The 19,330-nt window shown below is 50.5% G+C and overlaps 1 protein-coding gene across 1 annotated transcript; it reads right to left on the bottom strand.

The window, feature by feature from the left end:
- Nucleotides 1–16,351: 16,351 nt before the first annotated feature.
- On the bottom strand, nt 16,352–18,663 carry LOC131479124 (profilin-like). Its single transcript, XM_058659706.1, has 3 exons — nt 18,571–18,663; nt 17,099–17,317; nt 16,352–16,552 (listed from the first exon to the last, which is right to left on the bottom strand). Exons 1-3 carry the CDS (start codon nt 18,661–18,663, stop codon nt 16,352–16,354), a joined length of 513 nt encoding a protein of 170 aa, XP_058515689.1.
- Nucleotides 18,664–19,330: the final 667 nt, after the last annotated feature.

The following is a 19,330-nucleotide window of genomic DNA, read 5'->3' as shown; positions in this document are numbered from 1 at the left end:
AATTAGGGAACAGTAACAACAATACGCACAGAGACACGGCGCGGGTCAGTAGTAGACGGAGTAGAAGCGGTGGCTCCTGTAGTAGTAGTAACAGCAACAGTCGTGTCGTCAGTAGTAGTACATGCGGCTTCAATAAAAAGCCGATCAACAGAATCATCCAGAATCACCCTCATGAATCTCCTGTGCTACCACCCCACACGCAACAGCAGCACCAGCAGCAGTCCCAGCACCATGAGCAGCAGCAGCAGCAGCAGCAACGTCTTGGACTAATATCCTTGTCGTGGGCTGGATATGACTTGTCGCTGACGAATATTAACTGCAACAGAAACCGCACACTTAATTTGACAGATCTGAAAGAGCTCATTCGCACAAGAGAAAAAAAAGTGAACAACAGGTGGCCCCACATGCAAAAGCAGGAAGGGCGCCAGCGACAGCAGCAGCAACAAGCCCAGAAGGAGCACCAAGAGCAAGAGCAACAGCAGCACGGAGGAGATTATGTAGAAAACAAGTTTCAGAGAAATTTATCGCATCAACAGTGCCTATACCGACTGTATGTTCTAGTAGGCGACGCAGAAGACATTGGGCCGGCAACAGCAAGACAGGCAGAAAGAGCAGCACCAATGCACTTGAGGTATGCAGGAAAGGAGGAAGCAACAACACAAGCAGGTGAACCACTAGGAGCAGCCAGAGAAGGAGGTGTTTTTCGTACGTCCTCAGCTGGAAGCGGAAGAGGAACTTCTACACATGCAGTCGCAACTGCAGCAGGTAAAACATTAGCCAGTAGACACAGCGCTACAGCACACCCTACTTGCAAGAGAGCAGCGCTGTTGCAGAGGGACGTACAAATGCCGACAAGTAGTACGGCACTGAATATACGCGCCGCGTTGAAAATGAAAGACGATGAGACGGAAACTACCCTTGAGTTGATAGGTGCTTCTGACAAAGAACTTGCAGCGAGAAAAGATGCCCTGTCTCCTCTACATGCGCTGTATATACACCTAATCCGCAGTGAAACGAGGGGAGTAGTTTTTCTGAGAGGAGGTTTCCTGGCACTGGCAGAAGCCGTCAAAGAGAATTTACTCCCAAAACTAGCTGCCGTCCAGCTTTCGCATCGTGACGACATTCCTATTCATGTTGACTTTCTGTATTATTCACACTTTCATATAGTGCAGCAGCAGCAGCAAGCGCAGCAGAAACAACACTCGAAGTGGCAGCAGCAGCAGCAGCAGGCGCTGCACCAGAACGGCGGGAAGCAGGAAAACAAGCGTCAGCACCACCAGCAGCTTCCATATCAACATGAACAACAACAACAGCAGCAGCAGCAGCCAAATAAGCGAAATGGTTTGCAAGCCGCTAGTTTCATGCTAACACCACTGCAGCCCACAGATTCTCTGGCTACTTCATCTGATATTAGGAGCGCAACGCCTGATAGTTCCACGACGGCCGCGTCCGCAGGGTCCCCGTCAGCTGCAATTCATCTAGCTGCTGCTGCTCAGGAAAAGTCTTGTCACCTGTCTTCGCTGATTCCTGACGTGTTGCTGCTTCCCCGCCGACGACTTCGAGGACGGCAGCAGCAACAGCGACATCATTCAAGGCCATGCCAACGACAGCGGCAGCAGCAAACGATGCTACAGCACGGCGAACTGAAGCAGCAAGAAGGATTTTTTTCGACACAAGCAACAGCTGCAGCAACAGCAAGAGCACCAACAGCAGCAGCAAGAGCACCAACAGCAGCAACACTCCGATCAACTGCTACTGAAGCATCAGCAGCCACATATAGTATGGGAAAAAAGGGCCACCATGCCATCGTGAGGGAAATTCTACGGTTTCAACCGAAGGAGTGAGTAGTCTTATTGCCTCCCAATGCCAACCACAACTTACACGACCATATGTACTTACTTCTTCAGCGCTATGTACGATATCACCAACCAATGGTCCAGCTACTGTAGTACTCAACCCTTTGCACGGATCTATTTCTTCCTCGCAAAATATACCTCCTCTAGTCTCCCCCCCTGCTTCCGCAGTCTGTGCTGCTACTGGTGCTGATGCAGCTGCTGCTGATGCTGGCGGTGCTGCTGCTGTCTGTGCTAATGGCTGCGCGATACAGACAGACTCTACACCACCACCACCACCTACTGCTACTGCTTGTTCTCCTTCATTCAACGTTGTATTTGCCCAATCACGAACTTCCGCCGCTTCTGCAGAAATGTTCTTAACACCATCCTTATTTTCACTCAAAGCAGAGAGACCTGCATGGGGCCTCCGCAATGCTGCTGCTGATACTAATACCTGCCGTGCACCTTCTGCATCCGACTGTCGTATGACTGCAGATGAAATTATCTTCCGAAAATGTTTGAGAAGTGCTGCTGCACATCAACATTCTGCTCTTTCTTCATTTTCCTCTCCTTCCTCTGATACTAGCCCGACAGAGAACAAACGCGCAGCCACTGCTCACGCTCCCACTACTGCTACTACTACTACACCTGCCGCTGTCGCCGTGTTGGAGCCTCCTTACACGCCTCCTCTCTGTTCTCCCTTCAGCACTTATCGTTTCACTTTTTCTCCCAATGCACTTGCTGCTCCTCCGCTTCCTTCTCCGTCTCTTGCTGCTGCTGCTGTTCCCCTTCCTCCTCCTCCTGGTGCTGCTCCTGCCGCTGTTCCGGCTGGTGCTGGTGATGATGGTCGTGATAATGGTAATAATACTACTGGCGTTTCCTCTTCATGCGTTTTCAGTGGCTTTAGTGAACTGCTATCTACTCAAATTGTGCTTGAGTCACCTCCATCAGCGGCGAAAGAACAGCTTCTGCAGAAGGCCCCTGCTCCTATTGGTAATCCTGCTGCAATTGAGGGGGGTCCATCTCTTTAAATATATCGACTCTTCCAGCAGTCCTAATATGCATCCCGCTGCTGCTTTTCGAAGAAACTTCACCAACAACAAAACTTCGAGCGGAACTTCACCTGCTGCTTTCACTCACCCTATCGCTGCTGCTACTCCTCCTCCTAGTGTTGGGAAAAACCTCCCTGCTGCCGTCTCTCCTCTTGCTGCTGCTGCCGTCTCTCCTCTTGCTGCTGCTGCCGTCTCTCCAGCTGCTGCTGCTCTTATTCCTGCTGCTGTTGATACGCCTGCTTCTGTTGATGTGGCTCCTTGTGCTGCTGCGGCTGGTGGTCGTGGAGGAGGTGGTGGTGGTGGTGGCACCCGTGCTGCTGCTGTCACTCCTGCTGCTGCCGTTAGGAGTGCTGCGCCTGTGGCTGCTACCCCTCATGCTACTACTAGTACTACTGTCGTGACCCCTGTTACCACAACCCTTCCAACTGCTGCAGCTTCTTCTCCTCCTTCGCCTTATAATTCCGTTTCTTCGTGTTCTGCTGCTGCTGTAGCAGCAGAGACAGCGGCAGCAATAGCAGCAGCAGAGTCAGCAGCAGCAACACCATTAGGCGGAGGAGGAGGAGGACCAGCAACTGCAACACCACTGAGAGGATATTCTTCCTCTTGCATACGTGATGATGTTACGATCTCCACTGATGGTAAATATAATACTAAAGTGATAACACCCACATTTCTTTCTACTACAATTGCTACTGCTGCTGCTGGGGGCCGCTTGTACTGCACCACCTTTCTTGCCTGTTGCTGCTGACACCCAAGTGAAGAATGTGCGTACAAACAGAAGGAGTTCACACTTCCTGCAAGAAGAGCAACTATTCGTTCTTCCCCGGCAGCAACAGCTGGCCGATGTGGAGAGACTAAAGCGTACAGAGTACGACCAAGCTGAGCAAGCTTCAAAGCACTCGTTCGTCGAGCAAATCAAGTCAATCTCCAATGCACGCATGCTGTTAGTTGACATCCAGACCTCAATGGGAAAAATTAAGAGCGATCAGCAGCATATCAACTCTTTTCAACAGAAAGAAGAAACGATCTGCTCGTTTTCAACTCTTCAGCAACAGGTCAAAACAGTGCAAGAAAACTATCAACACCTTCCAAGAGAGTTAAATCTGAAGTCGCGTCCTTCCTATTATTCTTCAAATATAACACACCAACAGAAAACTACTACGTGCTTGGACCTGCTGCAAGAAGAAGAGGAAACAAAGAAGAAGAAGAAGGAAGAGGAGGCAGAAGGGACCAGGCAGCACCACAGCAATTCAAATAATGCTGTCACTCCTTATACTCCATTGCAAAAAGACGAGGAAGGAGAAATACAAGGAAATGAAGATGAAGAAGACAGCGAAGAAAATGAAGGTGACAAGACGAACAAGAAACAGAAACAGCCACAGGAGCCTTTCTCAACACGACAGAGACCTTCTTCACACAACCAGCAGCAGCAGCAGCCGCAGCAGCATTTAAGAGAGCAGCATCGAGAATACATCCAGTCACATGATGCTGCAGAGTCCGTTATACTCACAGAGAAAGAAGAAGCAAAGCTCTTACCGCCAAGTGAACAGCTGAACTTGCAGCAAGAGCTGTGCATGCGAGGACAGCCACGTCAGCAAAAAGAAGACGAGAAGGAGGATACAGGAGAGGGTGTGACGTTGGGTCAACCAGCAATACAAGGAATGCTCCGTCATAGTGATATGGAGGATAAGGAGGCAGAGAGTCAGCAATTTTCTCGTGAAAAAGAGCATGTACAGCTACGAAGAAATCTAGAAGGCAACACAAATGCTATCAAAGAAGACTCAGAGAGTCAACCGGAGATACCCTTCCTTGCTGGAAGGAAAGGGGAAATACATACCTCTGTTATGACTCGAGAGACAGAAATTATATCACGATTTAAAATGTGTGGAACTGTTCTTGATTCTGCAGGGGGGCTGCCAGCTTCGTCTACCGCCCCGCATGCAAAACCGAGTGTGCCATTAGCGAGCGCGGCACCCGCTCACCAACAACTACGTCACGACGTATGTGTGCTGCCACCACCGCCACAGCAGCAGCAGCACGGAGAGCAACAGGAGTCACAGCAACAGCACGTTCAGCCGCAGCAACAGCAACAACAAATTTCCAAGAAGCAACAGCAGCAGCATCCATCTGAAGAGGAGCAGCAGCAACAGCCGGAGCAGCAGCAGTCGGAGCAAAGTCTTCAGCAGCGGCAGCCGCAGCAGCAACAGCAGATGCTGCAAGAACTTCGAACGGAGAAGGAGTGCCTCCAATTGCAGCAGCGCAGTCGTTCGTCACATTTAAGCAGAGAAGAGGAGTCTTTTCGTATGTTGATGCTTCGGCTCTATCAGCAAATTTATACACAAGAAGACATCTCAAAGCGAGAGCACCACCAGCAGGACCAACAGCAGCACCAGCACCACCACCACCACCACCGCCCCAACCAGCAGCACCAGCACGACCACGAGCAGCAGCAGCAGCACCACCACCACCAGGAAGAGGAGGAGGAAGAGCAGCAGCAACAGGAGCAAACTGAAAAGGAGCTGAGGGACGTACAAGAGCGCCGCTCTGAAGAACTAACCGTCATAACACATCATAGTCAAGAAATCATTGCAAAGGCTTTAAGAGAACAGCACGGTAAGGCTACCTACAATGGTGACGCAAGAAAAGGAAGTACGCAGGATCTCTATCTACTACTACAACGACAGCAGCAGCAACAACAGCATGACGAACAGCAACAGCAGCAAGAACGGGAAGAGCCAGGAGGACTCCATCAGCAGCAGCATCCACAGCAGAAGCAACAAGATGCTCGTTTTGTCGAATTGCCAGAGACGTTACTTAAACAACAACCTGATAGAGCATTACCCATGAGAGAAAGTGCAGGACGCGCTTCTGAAATTCATATAAGAGAGCGGACAACAGCAGCAGCATCAGGACAGGAAAAAGCAGCTGCTGCTGCTGCAGCAGCAGTTGATACACATGCAATATTAGGTGCGCAAGCACCATCTGGAAAGCTAGTCATATCGTCTGACGTAGCAGCCACAAACGCAACGCTGGTCTCGTCTTATATTACACCAGCACATGCGTCTACGGGCAACATAGTCACACACAACGAATGCCCACACATTCCAGAGTCATCTACAAGATCTCCAGAAGAGATGAAACATTCAGCAATCGAGGTTAGAAACACCAAAAACGCCAGCGAAAGCAACACGAGCAACCACGCCAACCCCGGACATCAATGCGGACGACCGTAACATACAAAGGAGCAAGCGCCATATAATTGGCGATAGTCGCAGCTCACGGAGACTGTCAAACGAAGACTACATCATCGTCAGCATGAATAATAATATACGCAACAACGAAAAGGAGTTTCAGCGGCACGGAAGAGATCTCCAAAAAACAGCATCTACGGAGGATTCATATGTGAAAGCTAATGCTGCAGACAGTCCCAGTGCCCTCACAACCCCTCTCGCCTCCACACCCTCTCGCCATCAGCAACTCCAAGACACTTCGCCGCACGTGCAACAGCGACAGCAGCACAAGAGCAAGCAGCAGCTGCAACGGAAACAGCAGCAGCAACTACAACACCAGCAGCAACGAACACAACATGCAGAGGAACAAGACCTGCTACAACAACAGCACAAACAACAACCGCAACTGGAACAGGAACAGCACCAGCAGCTCCACTCTGCAGAGCACGGGCACCAGCAGCATCATGGGCAGCAAGCAGACATGCAACAAGAAGAGTTTGAGCTGCAGCTTCGGCAAGGTCAACGGCAGCCGGTAGGACAACGGATCTCGTCCCACATAGTAGACAGCCAGGGTAAAGTCACCGGAAATGTGCTTCATCCAATTCAAACAAATTTATCAACAACAAGATGCGCCGAATTGAACCCTGATAAAGCACTTATCAAAGTAGTGACGACGACGACACAAAGAACCTGCGCAGCTGGGGTCATGCCAACAGCAGCAGCAACAGCAACACCAACAACAAAGACAACAGCTATGCAGTCACCCGCAGCAGCTATGCAAGCACCAACAGCAGCTATGCAATCACGAGGAGCAGCTATGCAGTCACCAGCAGCAGCTATGCAATCACAAGGAGCAGCTATGCAATCACCAGCAGCAGCTATGCGAGCAGAAGGAGCAGCTAAGCGAGCAGCAGCAGCAGCAGCAGCTCTGCGTGCTGCAGCGGCCGCAGCAGCTACACATGAAATAGCCCCGCCAGCAGTAGCAGCTGTACATGGTGCAGCAGCGGGCAGCAGCTTCACAGGCAATTCCATGGCCAGCAACAGCTATGCAAGTGAAAACACAACCAGCGCAGCTGTGCAAACAGCGACAGCAGCTATGCAAGCGATATCTCCCCGGCCAGCAGCAGCTGTGCAAGCGGTAACGCCACCGCCAGCATCAGCTATGCAAGTGGTGGCACCACTAGCAGCAGGTATGAATGCAGCAGTGATACCAACAGGAGGATATGAAAAATTGAAAGGGCTTGTACCTGTGGCGACAGCAGCAGCAATACCAGCGACTGCCGTACCAGCAGCAACAAGACTATTCCAGCCGGCCACACCGGGAGCACTGGCAGCAGCAATAACAGGAGGAGTACCAAGAGGACGGCCACGACCAGCGTGGTCAGAAACGGGAGCACCACAGAGAGCATCACGCTCTACGTCAAGAAATGCAGTGAAGTTTTCGAGCCGTCATGATGGTAAGAAGAAGAGGAAACGTGCTACAGAGCAAGTCCGTTTCGTATTATCTCATGGAAGCAACCCGAACACTTCTCCCGCAATGGCAGCATTCGTCGGTAGAACGACTTCCATGATGTTGACGCGAAGCGCGCGCTGATACACAGAATGCCTCTTGTAGGTTTTCGAATATCCGTCCATTATTTTCACTTTTAAAAAAAAGCATAATTGCAGTTTTCGTCCAACTGCTAGTCAGAGGAACTAAGCGTACCGAAAACGAAACTCGCTTGTGTGTTGCATGCAAGCAGTTGATTCTTCTCTACGACAATAATGTCTGCCAAAATTTTCTCTTTATAAAAAAAAACCAGCCCTTCGTACAGGCGCCTGCTTCTACGTTAACAGCTGCCAGCTTTCCTGGTCATTATTTTTCCGGTGTTTGTGGTGCTCCTCTGCTTTCTACAACTGTCTCCCTTCTGCTGCAAGCAGCAGCAGCAGCCGCTGCTTTCCTAAAGTGGCTCTCACGACTTTTTTTCACCATATCTATCCTACTAAGCGAGTCGCTAGTTCCTGTATATACTCTACTGTGCAGTGTACGATAGCGCCCCTCATAAAAATCTCGCCGCTGTTTTTTTTGTGACTTCGCATCTGGACGCCGAATTGTATCGACTTTTCTTCGGTTCTCTCTCTCCTATGCAGTCCCTCGCACACTCAATCTAGTTACCCATTTCTACACCAACAGCTGCTGCTGCCGCCGTTGGCAGAAATGTTGCTACTCAATGTATATTTATATTTATATATATGTATATATGTGTAAGGATGAACAGAGCGGTAGGAGACGGCCGGAGACGCATTGTAGCAGTACATATCGGAAATAAAAGCTGCCACTGCTACTGCTGCTGGCATGAAATCTGCCTGATGTGATATATATATATATATAAACAAACTGGTAGGAGGCCGGATGTATATATATATATATATATATGGAGCACTAGGTGTTGAAGCAAAGAAGTAGGATTTGGTCACAATCACGCTTCAAACACGTTTTCGTGCGCACACGGTCATAATAGGGCGCCTGTATACATCTTCAGATACTTTCAAGAATGTCTTAGGTAAGGCGGCAGGTTATAAGCATCTGAAGCAGCTGACGTGTTAGCTTTTGCTTCTGTTATTGGCGATGTGTATATATTTACTTATTTTTCGTCGTATCTCGAGTGGAGAGGTAGCATATCATTGTTGGGAGCTGCCTAGTTGTTTCCGCTGGTGCTTCTCGTGTTCTGGCTCTAGGCGTGCATCACAAATATGTGCATACGAGCCCCCATAGTAGAGTAACTATGACTCTCTTCACCAATAAGTGTTTCCCTGCTTTCTTATATATATATATATAGCAGCATAATACTCTTGCAAGCTCTTTATTTGTATTATCTGCTGTGGCTCCTGTTTGACAAGGTGAATTAGTCTTGTTCACTTGCACTCATTCGATACGTCTACCTTCGGCGGGAAGGGGACGCCCGTCGTAGATACATGAGAAGCGTTGCTTTCTAATTTCCTTTAGCGCGTATATGTATTACTAACGTGTACTGTCGGGTGTTTCTCTACATTCTTTGTCTTCTAAGTCATCTTTCTAGCAGTAGTTGCAGGATTAGCTGGTGGTGATCTGAGTATCGCTTTTTTCTTCGGTCGCATTCTACTACACTGGGGCATCCCACATGTAACTCCGTAATTGTTGCTTCAGGTGTATGTCAGTGCAAGACAGTTTCTGTCGTGTCTGCGGATTCTCTTTCTGCAGATGTTCATCGTCCGTTTAGTGGCGCCTACGATGACAAATTTTGGCTTTCAGCATCCTCTGGTGTTCGTACCGCTGTTGCTTGCTTTTCTCAGTTTCAACCTCTACCACTAAATAGTAGCAGCAAAATTTTTTTCCCGCAGACAGTGTGACAAAAGCACTGCTCCAGCTGTTGCTGCTAGATCTCCGTCTCCTTTCCCGGCTAGCACTAAGACTACTACTACTATTGCTACTGCTGCTACTAGTAGTGGTACTGATCGTGTAGCTACACACTCACTCTTTGCTGCTTCTTCTCCTTCCTTTTCATCTTCTTTTGATAATGCACGTCCTTTTGATCGTATCGCACGTGCGGCTCCCTCTCCTACCGTCAAATCACTTGCTCCACCGGTCGTTGCTGCTGCTGCTGCGGCGATGACCGCCACTGCCAATAATGCTGCTGCCGGTAGTGCTTCATCAACAGGATCTGATCCGAATCCGCGGCCTGCTATTTCCATTGGTTCTAACCCATTAAACATCGCTGCTGCGTCTGCAAACATGGTTGTTGCCGCTGATATTTCGGCTCCTTTATCTCCACGACGGTTTGTTTGTCCCGAATTCCGTAATAACTGCGTGATGCGACCACAAAAGCAGCACGAGCGTCAGAACCATCTGCTCCAAGTAAAGCTAGCGGCACTACAGGAGCGGCACACGCACTCAAGACAAACCTGCCACAAGAGGAGGAAGTCTTCCCCAGACAGCTGCACGCGCACCAGCAACAGCAGCAGCCTCTAACAGTGCTGCAGAGAGACCTACCCACACTGCGACATGAAGAAAGCCACTCTGATCAAGTAACGGGGTGGCACGCACAAGTGCATCATGGGGAAATCCTCAGTGATCCACAGCAGCGACACCAGCACAGGCTTGCAGTGCACGAATCTGTTATGTATAGCTTTTCTCCTCGGTATCGCTCCCTTCCTACCACTTCTACCACTTCTCTGTCTGACCGTTGTCGATAGGAGTATGACACTAATAGAGACAGTTTACAGTTCAGGACGGCTGCAGCAGCTGCTGCGGTGTTCAAGGAGCCGATCAGATATATCATTGTGTATACAGTACGAAGGTGCAAGCAGCTCGGGCGACAGGGCGTCACCTTTCGCTCCTCATACCTGCAACACAGCTGGACTCTCTGATGCATGCACTACACATGCAGCAACCGGCCAGTATCGCCAGGAAGCGAAACGAATTCCACGGAATCACATTCACCAACAACAGGATGCATGTTCTAGGTAACAGACACAGCTGCACTGACTATAGCCCGTTTAGCAATATACTGGGAGTGAGCCGTGATGCAAGAAGGCAGAGGCGCTGACGCTAGAGAGCTGTGTAAAAACTGCATTGCTGAAAAGTCGTTTGCAGCTTTATTCGCGCTTCCAGCATACGTAACACTACCATCCGCATCCGGCGCCGCGACTACTAAATAGCTTTCTCTCCCAACAATCTCCTCTGAGTGTGCTTCCTTGTTAAGGTCGGGGGGCTAGTAGTAGCCTTTCTTTGCTCTCGCTGGTGCTGCTCGAGCGTACAGCACCCCTCAACTAAAAAAGCAGCATGCATCTGCTAATGCAGTTTCAGACTCGGATTATCCTCTTCGCAGTTCCGTGGCGACGTCGTGAAAGTAGGTCTAGGTATGTACATCATAACCCAGCCTTCCCTCTCAATTCAACCCATACAGCGCTATTTCGTACCTGCTGCGGCTACTCTTCACTGTTCCTCAGTGACTGTAGTTAGTCTTCAAAAGTATCATCCACTTCTTCTTTTCACTTCGACCAACAGAAGACCGCGTATAGATACCGCTTTTCCACAATGTCTAGCTTCGCAGATGGCGAGAAGTCGTATTTTCCTGTGTTGTTTTGTCGGTTTTGCTTTTCTTTCGTGCTTCGGTCGCCCCTGCGGCAGAGGCTACTTGCCAGAGCCGTGTAATTTCATGCTCCTGTGGTTCTGCGTCGACCATTACTTACCCAGTATGAGTCTTTTGTTACGTGCTTCTGGTGCCTGAGTTGCTTGATTCCGCGAAAAAACGTACGTCCTGCTTTTGCCTGCGCTCCTGTGGCTCATAATTCATTCGTGGCTGTTGCCGCGGATGATTATGCGTCTACATTTCGAGGGAAGCAGCCCCATTGCTGTAGCTTTACTATTACAGTCGCCGTATCATCGAGCATGCCTCTACACCAACACACTGTGCGAACCTACGTATGGACACGTATAAACGGGTCCAAGAATGAACGATGGGCGGCGCTCTCAGGTACCGAGCTGCATACCTAAAGGTGCGACAACAAGACGTCTCTGTCATGGTTATGTTCCGCCATCGTTGCCTCTGCTCCTTCAAAGTTAGCTGTTGTGGGTAATGCTGCGTAGGTGGACCGACATGATGCGGCTACCCCGGCACATCGATGCAGTACCGATCCCCATCTAACGGCGCAGCAGCTGCTCGTGCCCCGGCTCACTACTAGGTACAGAAATCAGCTGCTTGCGTTGCGACGGCTATGTGTACATCTGTTTCGGTTTATCAAGTGGACGGCTTAGCGGCCTCTATTCTCTTTCTAGGCACACACAGCAGCCACTGCGGCTTCATGGTACACGCTCACCGAGGTGACTATTTCTTTGAGTGGAAAATTGCGGCTGCTGCTTCGGGGTACGAAAATGCACCGCAGCTGTACAGTCAACTGTCTCCATTGGTGTACCGTTTGTAACGCGCACCATGATGGAGAGCCAAAAGTGGGGACTTGTCAAATTGCTGTTGACGTGTTCCTTCTGTTTTTATGTAAGAGTTTGAGACGATCTCTCCACATACGAACGGATGAGCGTGTATCTTATGATCATTTACATGTGTCTCATGCGCCTGCAGAGGAGTCTCTTTTGTGTATACTTCCGCTAACCATACAGCAATAGGGGGATGGGTTTTTCTTGCGTCTGCATTCACGCTCGTGAAAACATCCCACTTGTAACTTTTTCCGGGAAATTAATCTTCGAGATCTGCTCACGTTCGCCCACCTAAACCCGTGGTTCTGCTCACGTTCGCCTACCTACACGCGTGGTAGTTAGTAGTCAAGGCCGTCGATGTCGCATGTCCTCACTCGGACGCGAAAAAACCGTCCTGGCTCTGCGCTTCAAATTGGAGAAAACTGTAGCTTGTGTCGCGGAGCGCCGAATTGTAGAAGCACGAACAGAGGCATTAATTGCTGCAATCCGTCCCTCCACCGAAGCGGTCCTTTGACACTGCTGCGGCCGTGTGCTTGGTGTAGTGCTACTGTAAATCTGCTTGTCGGGGTTAACGAACGTGCGACCTACGAGCGTCCAATTTAGCACAAAATATGCGCTCCGCTGCGGGATGAGTGGCTTCGCTTACAAGCTGCCGTTCCTGGAAGTTCTTGCCACAAGAAGCTTCGTACACACTAATAAGGGACTTCGGTGTCCATCGAGTTTGTCTTACACAAAGCACTTTCCCCTGTAACGTTCATCGCGCTAGCACATTTGTTAAAGGAGATGCCTATCCCGGAACGCGTGTGCGGTTGCTTAGAGGACACACGCACAGTTGGTATGTAAAAACAGATGGAAAGGTACTTTGCTGAATACGCCTGGCATTTCATTGGAAAATGCACAATGCTGCGGTGCCCACCTGCCACATCACTTCCACATTGAGACGCGTGCAGTTGAGAAAGGTGCCTTCGACGCGCACTAAACGGGGTTGTCGCGACCGACGCCCGCACAGACCAGTCGAAGCCACTTTCTTTCAATAGTTGTTACAGCTAAGGACGCGTGTCGTGCATTCATAGTAACGGGTCTACATATGACCTGCGGAATCTCGCTTGTTAAAACACAGGTTTTTCCCGCTGTATAACGCGTGAACACATAGAAGAAACCTTAGTAAGGGTCGGCATGATCTTAAGTCAACGTGCTATCCCAGTTTCAAAGCTTCGAAGATTTCCTACCACTGATCAGGCCGGCAAACAAAAGCCAGGGATGCTCCGGAAAGTGCATACACTGCACTTGTACATGCAGATTGCCATACGATGAGTTTGTCCCTTCAAGCCTAGGAGGGCCTCTCTTGTCCTCACGCTCGGTAGACTGCAAACTGTGGCAGAGGAAAATCCCGAACGTACTGCTGTCTCTGCGCGCATTCAGCGCCTCGCGACCGCTTACATTATTTCAAGCAGTCTTAAAGAATGTGTTCCGCTTTCACCTCCAGCAACGGCACGAAAATAAGGGTTCAAACCGCAGCATACTCGACGCGCGCGCCTTCAAGCCTAGGAGGGCCTCTCTTGTCCTCACGCTCGGTAGACTGCAAACTGTGGCAGAGGAAAATCCCGAACGTACTGCTGTCTCTGCGCGCATTCAGCGCCTCGCGACCGCTTACATTATTTCAAGCAGTCTTAAAGAATGTGTTCCGCTTTCACCTCCAGCAACGGCACGAAAATAAGGGTTCAAACCGCAGCATACTCGACGCGCGCGCCTAGCACTGCACCTGTGTGCGCTTCTCATCGTGTTCATCAGTCATGTAACTGTGTGGATTTATCCTGGTCGGAAACCAGGGTGAGAGCACGCGCACCCCGTTACACCACAGAATATCTACCATCTCATGGCGGCGACACGCTGACATAAGACCATTTACGCAGGCATCAAGCGTTTGCCTGTCCCCGCTATGCCGTGCGTACAACAGATACCATGTTGCTCTTGAATACGTCCCAAAAATGGAAAAAGTACATGACACCGTCGAGTGCAGCAACTAGACAGACGCTGCGCAAAAATATGCATGCGTGCGCAGCAGTTTCTTCGTAGCGCTTCGCACCGTGTAACGCATCATCATGAGAGTAAAGCAAAGCATGGACCCCTAACAACGCTACTTCGACATTGACCTGACGACGAGCTCAGTACAACCGCATCCCCAGCGGACCCCTGGCGAGACCACTTCCACACGTCCCAACGCCTCCTGCAGCACGATAGATGGCGCGTTCATGCTAGGGAGCAGACATGTGTCCCTCCGCTTCATTTGTAGTGTGTCTCCGGCGGTTGTCTTCCACGAAGGATGACTCCTCAGCACCCTCACCATCCAGCACACCGTCTGACACAGTGGATCTCCATCACACCTCTCGTGCCGGTGTCTATGAAGTGCTGCTACCTCTGCGCTGCAGCTAAATGCTCAGCTACTTCTTACTGCCTCACCGCCACTTCGAATATTCCCGTGCTTATTCCTCGCGTGCGACACCGTGCATCTCCACCACACCTCTCTTGTCCGTTCCTATCACGTGCTGCTGCCTCTGAGCAGCGGCATGAGTGCGAACATCATCTGCCTGCCTCAGTCACTTTCCCAGCGGGTGCTGCAAGGACTTTCCGTCTGTGCAACAGCCCTGCCTTCAGGAGTGTATGGCTACATACTAATTCTCTTCTTGCACCTGCTGCGGGTTACCCCTGGCATGCACTTCCTTCACGTCCCCGCGTCTCATCCGATCTCGCCGGCTTATGTGCTGGTGACGGTGCGGTCGCCATTCGGCGAATATTGACTGAGAGCTCGTAGTGCTCGTCGTGGTACTACAGTAACCGCTATGCACACCAGTGCGTCCCTGGCTACACGTGAGCTGTGGCTGTGACAGCTACTATGTCGAAATACAGTATCACCTTGCCCCGTGACTACGTTGCTTGTGCTCCTCGAAGTTCCGTCTGATAAAGGCGGCTTTCTCTGTAGCGAAATGTGAGTGTAGCACCTAACCGACAAACGTGTCGCTTGCGTCCACTGGGTGCGAAACTCGGTAAAACTGCGGCATTTTACCCAATGATGAAGAGACATGTACGGACAGGCACCGGCTGTGAACGTAGATCTCGTTCCTATTGGCATATACCAAAGGAACACCGCACCTTCGCTCACAATTACCAGTGTATTCACCGACTGAAGCCACAAATCAGACTACACGTTTCCATGACCGCGCGTTCACTAAGAATTCTCAAGTAGACTTCACTCAAATCAGAGGGACGAGACACGTGCACGGTTTTTTGGTATGTGCCTGACAGCTACTCAATACAGAAAATCTGGAACCACAGTATGTACCTTTCTACGTAGCTCTATGCAGTTTTGTTGGCAACTCATAACATACATGCAATCCATGTCTCGTGTAAAACACGCATATAAACGTAGGCCGGTCCTCGTACGTACGAGCGTCTTCCGTACAACTGACTTGTGCTCGTACCTACACGGTTCATGTAGGATGTACCGATGCATGGCGGTAATGCAAATATACGTTAGTTGAAATACGTGTGTGCTCGTAGCGGCAGCGTAGGAGCACGAAGACACGGCTGTAACTGTTACACTTCAGGCTGCTCCATGTGTGTGCTGCGATTAAAGGTTTGATCCCCTCTGTACTACTGGACGTATCTCTCTCCAGCTGCTCCTGCTGCTACTCCTGGTTTTGCTTATGCTGCTGCCCCACCCGGCTTCACAAATACCGGAGCGTCAAACTCTTTTCTACGCCAAAACGAATTCTCGCCGCCCGCACCCCCTTTCTTGTCATTGATGAGCCGTTGCCTTGCGCCCGCTGCTGATGCTAACCTACTACTGCAACCTCTCTCCGCACTATCGCCGCTGCTGTTGTTCCCTTGACTATTCCAGGACAACGTTGCTTCTTCGTCACCATCGACGGAGACGTGCACTTACACGCGTCAATAAATGCACCATCCAGCTCCGTTGGTCCCAGGCAACTTCCTTGACGCTTTTCACAGCTCTCTGCGTTCTTGGAAAATCAGGACGCATCACGTCTAAGATGGGTAACGGGGGATGCACATTCTCCTTCGTCTCCTTCCTCGTCAACGTCTCCCATAGTTTCCTATGTGTGATTCTTCTCTTATCCTTCAATCTCACCACCTTTTTGTTCCGTCTTCTCGTCCTCCGCCTATAATACCATCCTCATGAATCCTTCCCTTCGTCGCCCCGCCATCGTACTCCGGGCCTCTTCGACGCAGACCACCTTCGTCAGCAAAATGCTGGGTGCGTTGTTAACACCCCATCTCGGAGTTCAGGTGGTGAGCAAAGGCAAGCGCACAGTCGCGGCTGCTTCCAGCAGATTGTTCCTTCTCCTCATCATATATTGCCACAACTATGGTTCCTTTCGGGGTTCTGACTAAATGCGCGCCGCCCTTGTGGCGAGCACACATCACTGTGTCATACAGGGCACCATTATATTCTACCTCCTTTTCCTACGAAAAATGAATCAGATCAAACAATGTTCAAACGTGCCACACGGAACAAGCATGATGAGACACGATGCACCAAGAGCGTGTGTCTGTGTGTGTGTCTAAGTCTACTTGCGGAAGCGTCCCACGACTTCAGGCATTCAGTCGAGCGCAACCAAGCAAATGGCCGCTTCTTAAGCACATTCGACCGCATTCTAGCATGCATGTCCAACAACCCACAAATGCGGCTTCTTCTACACTCCGATATACCTGCCTCGCCCCCCCCCCCCCCCTCCCCCCTTGCCTGTCTGTCTTGGACGTGAGCGACTTCCTCAACTGTCTTGTCTCCGGCATCCCTGCATCCCTCTTATATGGGGACGTTCGTAGACGTGAAACGGGAGGCATGCCACTGGTGTGCCTTCTGCAGTATGGATGTAGCAATCTGAATGTAGAGCTCTTCCCACCCCGTGCCTCCGCCCTGCAAGTGCCTCCTACACGTGTATCTCACAGCTTTATATCCCCTACATTCATCTAAGCGCCTTACTCTTGAGTTGTAGGCATCTGTCTTACCGGTCTTACTACCTTGTACTTGACGCCAGCTATCCAGACGCCTTCAGGAGCAGCGCCCTCATCCATCGCTTTTTTGATTGTGCTTCCTTCATTAATCGTCATTTTTCCTACAGGATTGCCGTCTTCTCCTAGAACATCTTGTTCGTGGTCCTCTTTGTACAGAACTCCCCACCCCCTAGTATCCGTATTCGCCGCTGCGTAGATGACACCGTCCACTGCCTGACGCATACGTAAGACGACAAACATCATGCACGTATGTGCAAAGAACGATTCGAACACGACATGCTCACCTGCAGCGCACCAGCAAAAAATGTGCAGTTCTGTACGCACACCTCTACAAAAAAATAGGGTAACACAGAGAGGACACCTGCGATAGGTGTGTCCCTAGGAGTGTCCGCGCGTTCGCGCATACGTTATTAAAGCTGTCGCACGCACAAATGTGCGCGGTACGTCCGCGCTCTGTACAGAGACCGTCTGGCGCTACTGGTGCGTCAACAGGACCAGGCAGAAGTAATCTATACCCATTTTGGTACCGACAGCACGCGCACTGCGCACGGACGGTACTAACAGCTTAGTATCTGCGAAAAACCGAACAGCGAAGTAGACAGCAGGCAAGTGACGGTAGTCGCCTTGAACGCTTGAGAAAAAAACTCTCCACAACCTTCCTGTTTCTGTGAGACAGTGATGAATATCCTTTGGTGCTTCCTTTTCGTCGTGTTGTGCGTCTGCAAGAATCTCACAACGCACCCGCATCTCTCGTACTCACCATTCAGAAAGATCGCCCAACAAGTGCATGAAGCATCTCTACTGGTGGCCCGTCATTCACATTAACAAAGTCAGGAATGGTCCTCTTGTACAAACCATGTACAACGGTCTTTACTGAGAGTTGTTATACATATCTTGAGCATTCCCGGCCCAACACACGTTCACGGCAAGTCTAAAGATACACATGCGCGCGAGCAAATTCTTACCCTATCGCAGTCTCCCGCTATCGCCGAGCCGCGACCTATGTTACATAGGTGTGAACGAGTCGAGCCTCCTCCCCTGAGTGTATACTGCCAGTTCTACTACATATTTCGAGCAATCCCCGGCTCAGGTGACATGCACAGCATGTTATATTCTACAACTGCGGGGAAGCTAATCCTACACTGTTTCTAAATCTGATCAGCATACAACGTTCAGCCAGGCTGTCGCATAACTCTTCAAGCCCTCTGTTGTTGTGTCCACAAAAGTAACCATGAACAAGGACCCACATTACCAGTCGGTACACACGTCTCGCCTAGGAAATCGCGCACGTGGGTTGTCAGGTTGAAGTTTCATCACGAGATGCAAAAAATAGCAAACCCGAGGCACACGTCATGTACACACGTCCGCCTCCAACAGCTGGTCACGTGAGCTGACACGTAGGACCTCCCGATCACGACACTCAAAATACAGGAAACCCTAGTAATTCCTTTATTGTTCTGGCTTACGCTACAGAGTCCACCTGCACTACAGTACCCCGTGGCCGGCAGCCACTCCTGGCACATCTTGTCCCATAATTCAGGATCTGCCTCCTCCGTCATGGTGGCGACTCCAGAATACTCTCGACGCTATATGAAGTAGACTTTAAAGACACTCTAGCGATACTATTCGCCGAGGGACAACCGTGTTTTATCAGGGTGTCGAAAAAACGACCGGCAAGAAAGAGCAAAGTAATTACAACACGACGAACTTTTACTTCTGGTTGGGAATCTTAGCCTCAGTTGTGCCAGCATCAACAGCAGCCAGCTGGCCAGCTTGAAGCGCCGCACCTGAAGGTCCTTGCGGCTCTCGCCACCTGTGGATCACGTGCACCGGGATACAGAGCTACGTGGGTGCACGCGAGGCAATACCTGCTGCCGCAACTAGCGTGATACAGCGACACACGGGCGTACTAGAAACATTACGACATCCTAGACGAAGTCTGAGGGTTGCTCTGCCATCACCCGCCGGCTAGGCCAGAGAATGATTGTCCAGCCGTCTAGTACTGCAGGCCATGTCGGGATGACGCGCTGTACAAGCCACTCAGTGATGGTTTCTTTGGCAGCCCCGCACCACTATTCGCGGTAGGATGAAACCAGCGTATGCTCAGTCATTAACAATACAGATAGCGGCCCTGGTTATATTGGATGAACACATATCCCTGCTGTAATCGTGGGCGTTGTACCTCAAGGCAAGTTGCAGGGTACCATCGTGCGGAGCCTCCTGCCT

The sequence above is a fragment of the Ochotona princeps genome, unplaced genomic scaffold (assembly GCF_030435755.1).
Source record: "Ochotona princeps isolate mOchPri1 unplaced genomic scaffold, mOchPri1.hap1 HAP1_SCAFFOLD_2397, whole genome shotgun sequence".
NCBI lineage: Eukaryota > Metazoa > Chordata > Mammalia > Lagomorpha > Ochotonidae > Ochotona > Ochotona princeps.
Note: the sequence above shows the minus strand (reverse complement) of the source record. Positions and strands in the feature narration are given on the sequence as shown.

Coding starts and splice junctions, on each gene's coding strand:
- LOC131479124 (XM_058659706.1), bottom strand. CDS start 18,663: ATGACGGAGGAGGCAGATCCTGAATTATGGGACAAGATGTGCCAGGAG. Junction 17,318..18,570: donor GTGCAGGTGGACTCTGTAGC/GTAAGCCAGAAC, acceptor CGTATGCGTCAG/GCAGTGGACGGTGTCATCTA. Junction 16,553..17,098: donor AGTACAAGGTAGTAAGACCG/GTAAGACAGATG, acceptor CATTTTTCGTAG/GAAAAGGAGGTAGAATATAA.